The 10,465-nt window shown below is 41.3% G+C and overlaps 1 protein-coding gene across 1 annotated transcript; it reads left to right on the plus strand.

Annotated features, from left to right (window-relative positions):
* Positions 1-2,197: 2,197 nt before the first annotated feature.
* On the plus strand, positions 2,198-5,563 carry ATP5MC3 (ATP synthase membrane subunit c locus 3). The gene is made up of 5 exons (XM_045831560.1): positions 2,198-2,349; positions 2,531-2,638; positions 3,838-3,915; positions 4,441-4,634; positions 5,305-5,563. The coding sequence occupies exons 2-5, from the start codon at positions 2,600-2,602 to the stop codon at positions 5,417-5,419; spliced, it is 426 nt and encodes a 141-aa protein (XP_045687516.1). The 5' UTR covers positions 2,198-2,349; positions 2,531-2,599; the 3' UTR covers positions 5,420-5,563.
* Positions 5,564-10,465: the final 4,902 nt, after the last annotated feature.

The following is a 10,465-nucleotide window of genomic DNA, read 5'->3' on the forward strand; positions in this document are numbered from 1 at the left end:
GCTTCCAAGAAAGAGAGAATGAAAGCTATGGGACCACTTAATGGCCTAGTCCAGAAGTCACAAATTGTGACACCCAATACATTTTCTTGGTCGAAGCAAGTCACAGGGTCAGCTCAGATTTGAGTAGGGAAACACTTCACTGCTTGATAAGTAAATACAAAGGGGCTTGCAGGATAGGAGAAATTATTGTAGCCATATTGGAAATTATTTTTCATACTTCTCTTTCATTCCCCATTCCTTTCTTCCCTGTGCCACCATCAGCCAGGCTTATTGGATACTACCAAATTATGATGTCTCATAATTTAACATATCTGTATAGTCTAACAGAAAATACAGAATGGATCGAATACTTTACAAAAAGTTCTCTATTCATCTTTGTTGTCTCACTGTACTCCTCTCAGAAGGTGCCTTTTTTCTTCAAACTTCCTCAGTGCAAATGTACACTCCCTATCAACATGGATTCCTGTCACTCAAGATCCACTCCCCTCCTGTCAGTATAATCTTAGGATGCAAAAACCAGCAAAGTCTGAGGAAATTGATCTAGACAGCACCTTGGAGACATGGCCATGGTCAGAACCCTCAGACTGTCTGGGCTGCACTTTAGAACCCTGAGTCCAGTTTCTAGCCTCCAGCCTGTGAGGTAGATATACTTTCTCATTCTTCAAAGTCTTTCTTCCTCCAGCAAATAATTACTGGATCCTTCCTCTCCTTCTCTCTGTCACATACACACACCATTCTCAAAGATACAACATCTGTTCTTTGAACACCTAATGTTCTTCATAAATACTTAAACTCTGATAGAACCCACAAAAGACCTATTCTCACCTTTTCTAGGCCAGTTCATCTGCTTATTGACACATTGACAGTGCCGGGCCTGAACTTTCTCTTCACCTCTCCCTCCCATAGGCCTCTGTCTGTGTGTACGCTGGAAGTGATCCGGTTAGGAGTCCTGGCTTGTCTCATGTCTCCTCCTCCTCCATAATTAGTACTAATGATTTATGGCTCAAGAGACAGGAACTTCTCTTATTCTATCTCCATACACAAATCCATTAGAATAATTTTCCCTTAAGAGGACCTATTATTGAAGTATAAGGCATATGATGTTTAATTTTATGTATAAACTTGGCAGCCCATAGGGGTGCCTAGATTAAACACAATTTCTGGGTTTGTCTGTGAAGGTGTTTCTGGATGAGATTAACATTTGAATCTGTGGACCCTGTAAAGCAGAAGTTCAGTAAAAGCCACTTTTCTGAGACATTTCTGAGAAAATGATTTGTCCAAAGTTGGCAAAAACCGGTCTTACGGTTGGGTAGGTTTTGAAAATATTCAGACTTTCTTTAGCCCCGTTCCCTACACATTACAATCCCTTAATTCTTTCAATCATAGAGCTGGAAGAGAAATGGACCTCTCTCACTTTACCAAGAGCCATTTTTATACCCAAATTCAAGAAAACTCTTAGATAAAATTGATTCGCTCATTCCTTTGTCACAGCACTTCTAGGTTGGGCCCTCTTGCATCCAAAGGATTAACCATATCTTTGGAATCTTTTCCAGATTCCTTTCAAGAAATGTATTCACTTTGCTGAGACTCTAATTTGTTCTGTCAAGTAATGAATGAACCCTTTTTCCACACACACATAGTCCTATTTCACAAAGAAGAGGGACCAGGAAGGAGACCCTTCTACTAAAAAGCATCTAATGAAAGGCCAAAATTCACAAGGTGTCAACTGAAAGAAAAAGTATTAGCACTTTACTCCTCTGGTTCAGATCAAAACCTGTTCATTTGTCTCTGCCAGGGCTAGTTTTCAACTTCTTTTTATCTCTCCTTTACCACCCCCTGTCCACCAGCTCAGGGGTCCTCAATCCCCAAGCGGTGGATCCGTAGTACTCAGTGGTCTGTTAGGAACCTGGCTGAGCGAAGTTAGCCTGAGTTCCGCCTCCTGTCCCGGCCATGCCCATACCCCTCCTGGGTCCAAAGCCCGAGTTGAGACAGCAAGCTAGTGAACCTCGCCTGAGCTCCGCCCCCTGAACCCCCACCCCGCCTAAGCTCCGCCTCCTGGCCATGACTGTACCTCCCCACCCCCAAGTCCGTGGAAAAACCGGTTCCTCGTGCCAAAAAGGTTGGGGATCGCGGGACCAGCCCATCATCGATGGCTGTTAGTGTCCTTCCCAACTGGTTACCAATAAAGTTGTTACAAAGTGACCTTGAGCGTCTTCCCTACTGCATCCGATTCCCCGCCTTCTCCATCCGGGTGTCACGGCGCTGATAAGAGCGGCACCGCGCCTGCGCGCCCAGCTCCACTCCTTCGACCTCTGCCGCCGCCGCTGCCGCCGCTAGCTCCGGGGAAAGGTAAGTGGCGGGCGTGGGAGCAGGGCCTGGATGACAGAGCGGTGACCATGGGGACCCATTCATTCTGTCGGCACCTCACTGGGCACCAGGCCCAAACTGACAGCGTGCACAGGAATCTGCGGGACGTGGAGGGGAGGAAAGGCCCTCGGATGGCCCTTGACCTTAACCCTCTTCTCCGCAGAGAAAGTGGGAGAGGAGCCCACGTAGCCTGCCACCCAAGTCCTCCAGCCGCTGCCCCGAGGAGTGTAAGATGTTTGCCTGCGCCAAGCTCGCCTGCACCCCCGCTCTGGTGCGTAGCCCTGCCGGGCCGGGGATTGTGGGCCCGACCTGTTGGTCTCTAGCGTCCACGTCGTTGAATGGGCCACCTTCCGGCAGCGTCCACCGCCCTCGGGACAGCTGTCCTCTCACCCCTTAACCCTGTGTCCCTTTTTTCCTAATTCTGCAGCGCCTCGCTGTGCTGCTTCCCTCCTGGAGCAATGGAGGGCAGTGGAGGCCTAGCTGTCAGGCCCCAAGGGGTGTAGGTCAAGCCCTCCTTGCCTGCAGGCCCGGAGAGTTCCCCCTCCCCCTCCCACTCGCCACGCTGGTGGGTTGGGGTTGACACTAAGGTTGGCGTGCTCTGAGGGATGTAGAGGGCCGCTGAGGCCTAGTTCACCGCAGCAGCGCTCTCCATTGTCTCTCTGTAGGTCAAACTCGCTGCTGCAGAGGGAGGGACTTTGCCTTGCCCTGTGTGGGTGGAGGAAGGTGGCGGAACAGCTGAAAGTCTTTCTTCCTGCCTCTAGAACGTTATTTCCATAACCATTTTGGAGGTTTTAGATGAAGGGAAGATCTGGGGAATTTGCCTTAGAGAATACGATCTTGGTTCTGAAAGGATTTTCTGTGACCTTACTTCAGTGGACACTCAAGGGCGGACAGAGCAGCTGAAATGGAATATGTCCTTATGGTCAGAGTATTTCACTGATTATTCTTATGCTGGTGTAGATTTGCTTAAACTGCTTTTTAATTTCATGATTATTAGACATTTTGGGATATGTTGGAAATAGTGGGAGCTCATATTAACTAATGGGGTATTTTAAATAAGAAGCTTTTAGGTGACACTCCTAAATAACTCACTTGTTGCTCCACTTGAACTTTCCAAAAAATGTGCAATGTTTATTGCCATTTTTCTGATCTGAATTGGAGCACTACAACAATTGAAAGTTTAAGAGCAATACATGTATTTTTTAAACTAATTTTTCTTAGTAGTTTTGTTCAGTATATTAAAAATACCTTATGAAGGAAGCTTTAAAATTTCATTTGCAACTTCAAAGCTATTAAAATGGCTTCATGTATTGAAAATGACCAAACAGCAAAGATAAGTATCAATAAAGAAAAGTCATGAACTTTGATTTATTTTTGCTGCTTACTTTCTTAGATCTCCTGGTCAAAGAAGGGTCATTGAAGTCTTATCTGTATCCTTACTTATTCCATGGAACCTTCTTTCATTAATAGATCCGAGCTGGATCCAGAGTCGCGTACAGACCAATTTCTGCATCAGTGTTATCTCGACCAGAGGCTAGGACCGGAGAGGTAATAGTAATAATAGAAATTAAGTGACACTCCTAAATTAAGTCTTACGGTTTTGTTTAAAGTTAAGAGAAAAAATAATGCTCATTAATAGAATGTTTGAAGGCAATCCTTTCTACCCTTTCATGCAGAGAAATGCACAGAAGATAAGCCAATAAAATAAACTTCTGTATCCAAAACTTATCCATCTGATTTGGCTAAGAAATATAGTCAGTATGTATATTTAAGTATATAGGCTTGAGTTGCCTAGATTTAAGATTATAATAGCTGCAGTTATTGAAAAGCTTACTATATTAAAATGCATATGTACATGTTGTTCCTCAATTTTCAACAGCTTTATGGGGTGTAGATGTTATTCTTATTTTACAAGGTTGAAATTATTTAAAGCCATTGATTTTTCTATTGTGCCACACCACATCCTATTAAAACTCAGCTACAAAATAAAGAACTAATTATCATTTTGACAGTACAGTAATTAAAATAGCTGTGATTACTGATTTGACCTTTCTTTTATTTCCTGTTCTCTAGGGCTCTACAGTATTTAATGGGGCCCCAAATGGTGTATCTCGGCTAATCCAAAGGGAGTTTCAGACCAGTGCAATCAGTAGAGATATTGATACTGCTGCCAAATTTATTGGTGCAGGTGCTGCAACAGTAGGAGTGGCTGGTTCTGGTGCCGGTATTGGAACAGTCTTTGGCAGCCTTATCATTGGTTATGCCAGGTAATTTCCATTGCCAAATAAGAGCATGTTTGAAATAGTTGGGAACTTAGAAAACTAGTGGAATAATAATAACTACTTTGTATTAAGTGCCTACTGTGTGTCTTGCATTATATTTTGAGGGCTTTGCATGCATTACCTCGCTTAATTCCTCACAAGACCCACTGGGGACATACTCCAGTTTACCTATGAAGGACTAGAGACACAGTCTGAAAGTCATAGCTAGTAAGTCTCAGAAAATAAATTTTAACTCAGTTTGACTTCACAGTGTGCACTCTTTAATTGTCAAACTATATTGGGAATATAGTTAACAGCACATTCTTTAAAAGTCAATTTCTATTTCATTACTTAAAACCTTATTCCTAAACTATCAGATCCTAAAAGGTATAGAACATACTCTCACAGTCATAAGAAGAATGTCAGAACCCCTCAAAATGAATGGAGACTACTTGTATTGACACAGAAACAGCTACCTCCCTTTTCCCCATGTAATTAGGATTGAGGAGAAAGGAATATCAAAGGTGAAGCAAGAGATCTAGGCAAATACTCTTTCAGTACTTTCCAGTTTACAAAGATCCCCACACTAGTAATTTGATTCTTTAACACTTACCAAACATATTGAAATTCAAATAATATTCCAAAGTAACAATTAAATGTGTTGTGTCTCTTTTAGAAACCCTTCGCTGAAGCAGCAGCTGTTCTCATATGCTATCCTGGGATTTGCCTTGTCTGAAGCTATGGGTCTCTTTTGTTTGATGGTTGCTTTCTTGATTTTGTTTGCCATGTAACAAATTACTGCTTGAAATGTTGGCATTCATATTAATTACGGATGTAATTCTGTGTACCTTACTGTGACTCCGAACACTGTAGTATTGGTGTCATGGAAATAGACGTTATTTCCAAAGTCATTTCATTAAAGATGAAAACTTTCATTTTTTGCTGTGATGTGTACTTACCTCAATTTAGATCATCACAAAGAAGGACATGCACTCAGGCAGATGCTGTACAAGTCAGAAAGAACTGCAGCAGTTGCCTCACTGATGAAAAAGATCCTAATGGAATTTTATGGGAATTCTTTTATATAGTGTTCTGTGCATTGTAAATGGTAGGGGATTTGTTTATTCATTAAAGGAGAGATATATGAGCGATTTGAGCTTCTTTGAAATATGATTAAACCAAGATAGTTAATTGCTTGAGGTGGTTTTGAGTTTTTAAGAGCTAACATGAATTCAGTACTTGGAAGCAGGATCACTTTCCAAGAGTAATTTGGCTGGTCTTACACAGCTGGATCTAAAAATCATGTCAGCTTTTTAGGAATTGGAGCCTTGTTAAATGGGGGTGGGAAGCAATTTTTACTTTTTAGTAAGTTTCTAAGCAATTGTGTATCTGTAGTGAATCTTACCTGTTTTCTAAGAAGCTCAATCTAGCAGCTGGTTTCTTGCTTCAACATGGCTCATTAAAAAAATAAATATCAAAAAGTAAATTGAATTAGCTACATTTTTAAAGCCAAAAGTTGCTGAAGCAATGCTTATCATTGATACTAATGTTTACAGTAGGAGTCTTGGAAATAATAGTTGGTTCAATACTGTTTTGTTTGTGTATGTTGCTTCTTGGTCAGATTTATCTATTAAAAGGAAGAAAGTAGTACTACCATAGAAACACTGCGTTTCCCCCTAGCAGATACATTGTACTGTTACATCATTTGTCATCTCAATTTCAGGGTTTCCATGAAGGTTAGGATGACAATTAAGAAACCTGCATTTTACTCCTTTAATGTCTTCTGCCTAATATGATTTCATTGAGTCGTCAATTACTGTATTTTGCCATGCATAATGTACTCCCCTGTATACAGTGCACCCACATTTTTGGCCCAGACTTTCAGGGGAAAAGAAAATCTGCTTTAATTTTTTTACTCAATTTTTTATTTATTTAAATTTAGAAACAAAACCAATTATATTCCAGGATATTCTTTTGCATACGGATATCGCTATTACTTTCTAGAGTTAAACTTACTACACATAAGCATAAATAAAAGAATTAAAAACATTTATATAGATGGGGAATTTAGTACTGTATAATGTGCATCTTTATTTTTCCCCCAAAAAATGTGGGCAAAAAAAGTGTGCATTACACATGGCAAAATATAGTACCAGGGCTTCTCAGTAGTATGGGAAGACCACCTAAGACCACAAAAAACTAGAGCTACTACTGCTTTTTAGTTGGTTAGTTATCTAGTCCAGGGGTGTCAAACTCATTTTCAGAAACAAGGTGGAGGGCCAGGTTTGGCCTGTGGGCCTTGTGTTTGCCACCTGTGATCTAGTCTGTAACGCCCTGGAGCCTTCACTGTTGTTTGAACAGTACTACCCAGTATTTGAACTCAGCAATGTAACATAAAAATACTGTAGTATTACCCAGCATTTCCATGCCTTCATATATACCCAAAAGATTTAAAAACAAGTGAGTGTTCAAACAAAAATGAATTTTTATAGCAGTATTCACAATAGGTAAAAGGCAGAAACAATGTTATTCACTGATCAATGGGTAAACAATGAATATCCATATGGTGGAATATTGTTCAGTCATAAAAATGAATGAGGTGCTGATACATGCTACGTCGATGAACCTTGAGAACACGGTGAGTAAAAAAGCTAGACACAAGACTGCATACTTGGGAGGCTCTGCCCACACGCTCCCCCTGCCCCCACCCCGCTGCCCCCATCCCTGTCTGCCATGGATGAGAATAAGTCTACCAAGACATGATCTGCTTGGGGAGGATAGGTGGCCAGTATCTCAAAGGAGAAGGGCCAGGAGCCTTTTCCTCAATGGGCTTTTATTGGGTTCAATTTGCACAGGAATATAGGTAAAGCTCATCAATCTTTGTCAGGCAGTAAGGATCAAACAATAGATAGCATACAAAGAACTATGAGGGCTTATTCTGAGTCAGGGTCAGTTATCTAAAGGGCCATAAAACTTTGGGAAACAAACTCATTTCATGCTTGGACCCCTATCAGAAAACTTACGACAATTCTTAGTAAAGCAGGTTTCACAGGATTTTATGCATTCTTTCTTAGGCCTGCTTGCCCCCAGGGAACCCACCCTTTCCAGCACAGGACCACACCTTCCTCCAGCATTGTTTCAGGCTTAAGTCAGGCAGGGGAAGTAAGGCAGCCAAGAGATTAGACTTCTTGCAGACACAATGAGGACTCAGGTTATGTCAAAGCAAGGGGCGAGGGTCCAGCACCCCCTTTCTCTATAACCTCCCAAGTCCTTCCTGAGGGCCCCTTGATGACCATGCCTGTCTTAGGTCTTCCCTCCCTTGAGGAATTTGACTCATCATTGGCTAACCAGTCATCTGCCCCTCGAGCAGGGTGAGGTAAAAGCGGGGAGGAGGCGGTGCCCCTACCAGGAAGATAAGCTTTGTCTCCTTAGTGGCTTATGGTCCCAAGGTCTCTACTCAGCCTTAGCCATGGAGGGTTATAGCTTCTGAAACCAGGCAGAGTGGTTCCCAACACATAATATGATTCCATTTACATGAAATATCCAGAATAGGCAAATCCATAGATACAGCAGCTGGGAAGATGGGAAGAATAGGGAGTGACTGCTTAATGGGTATGGGGGTTCCTTTTGGGATAATAAAAATACTCTGGAAATACATAGTGGTGATGGTTGCACAATACCGTGAAAGCACTAAATGCCACTGAATTGGTACAATTTAAAATGGTTAAAATGGCAAATACATTTTAGTACAATTAAAGTACTGTTAACACAAAGTACATAGTATTATTCATACCCCATTTTTTAAATCCTAGGAAAATATATAGATTAATTAGTCCTCTGTCCCAAATTTGTTTAAATTAAGTCAATTTGTATTTAAAAACAAACTGTTCTTATTGGTTTGGTGGTTGGTTGAAGAGTCCTGAAACACTGATTTTGGAACAGGCAAGAGAGGCCCCTAGCTGAGGAGATTGAAAATGGAAAGAAATGTCTGGGCTGTGGCTGTGTGACTTCCATGTTACTGAGAAAAAAAAAAAAGAGAGAGAAAAAACAAGGTCTTTAGAAAGTCAGTATAACCAAAGTATAACCACAGCCTATATCCCCTAGAAGGCAAAAGGACACTGAAAGGATCAGCATCCTGGAGTATATCTCTCCACTGTATTTTAGTTTCCAGTAACAAGTTTCTGACATTGAAAGTACCTCACTGGAATACATCCACAAAGACAGCAGAGATGTTTACTGTGCACCATTTTACAGGAAGTACCCCCTCCCTTAGTTCATGCGCCTTACAAACAAATATTAATGGTACATGCTTTTCACCAGCTTTCCTTAGATTCTGAACAGAGTCCAACAAGATGTTCACATCAAACATCAAATGAATTCATGTTGATAAGAGTTCGGTCTATTTAAAAAGTCCAATAGGTAAGGGCACCTATTATGTGCTCTTCAACTATAGTGTGTCAATTCGACTATATGTAATCAGAATATTGTTCCCAAGGGCATTTGTTTTCCAGGCATACTTTTTATTTGGTATTCAATTGTTACCTTTCCTTGGTACAGAAATGCGGTATTGTTGATGCCTTTAGGACTAACTAAAAATATAGGTTTGAGTATGAAATGTGTTTGAACTAAAGAGAAACTTGCCATCTAGCCTCACACACTAGATATGTATGAAAATAACTAGAACTCAGAATGGTAAGTTCCAGAAGAGTGGCAGTAAGTTATAAATTGTTCAAAGTATGCAGAAAGAATTTCCTGTGATGGAATCACATGAAGAAATGTCTACAAATTAAGATAAACACTAAGGAACTGGTGGAATGAAGACAGGTAAGAAAAGAGGGTATGCTGGCTAGTGGATAGCATCAGGAAAGGTATGTGAGACACAAAGAGCTGCCTGGGTGTGGGAGGGAAATAGTGTGAAACGAGGCTGCAAAGACTGGGGCCAAATTATGTAAACTGGCAGACACTGGAGTGTGGGTTTTGTTCGGGCAACTACAGCCAGCCTTTGAAGGTTTAGAGATGTGTTTTAGGGAAGTTAATATAAGACCAGTATGTGGGATGGACTAGAGCCAGTAACAATCAGTGGTTACTATACTAGCTTTCCTGAGAGGCCATGAGGGCCTAGTCTAGGATAGTGGCAGTAAGTTGTTTTTTTTGTTTGTTTGTTTTTCAATAGAGTCTACAAAAGTATCAGTAGGATTTGATGTCTAGATCTTGGGAACCAGTTAGGGAAGGAGAGGGTGTGTACATCAAATAAGTCATTTGACCCTCAGACAACCCTGCAAAATTGGGATTACTCTTCAAGATGCAGAGAAAAATAGGCTCAGAGGGGTTCAACCGTCCCCTAAATCACACAGCCATTAAGTGGCAAAGTCATGATCCAAATTTAGATCTTCCTTAATTCCAAAGTCTATGCTTTGATTTTTAGTATGAGTATGTTAGGGATGACAGAAAAAAAGCTGATTTGGGGGAAGTGATTATTTTGTTATGCAACTTTTTTTTTTAAGATTTTATTTATTTATTTTTAGAGAGGGAAGGGAGGGAGAAAGAGAGAGAAACATCAGTGTGCGGTTGCTGAGGCTCATGGCCTGCACCCTAGGCATGTGCCCTGGCTGGGAGTCGAACCTGTGACACTTTGGTTCGCAGCCCGCGCTCAATCCACTGAGCTAAGCCAGCCAGGGCTGTTATGCAACTTTAAATACAAAATTGAAGCATAATTTTACGAAGAGACTTGTGGGCTTGAACAAAGTAAAGCTGTGGTTTATAGTACAGAGTAGATGTTAATAAAAGAAGTGCAGAGCAGCAGTAAGGACCCAGCTCCAGGTAGATAAAATGAATTT

This window comes from Phyllostomus hastatus, unplaced genomic scaffold (assembly GCF_019186645.2).
Source record: "Phyllostomus hastatus isolate PE091 unplaced genomic scaffold, TTU_PhHast_1.1 phas_contig_1, whole genome shotgun sequence".
NCBI lineage: Eukaryota > Metazoa > Chordata > Mammalia > Chiroptera > Phyllostomidae > Phyllostomus > Phyllostomus hastatus.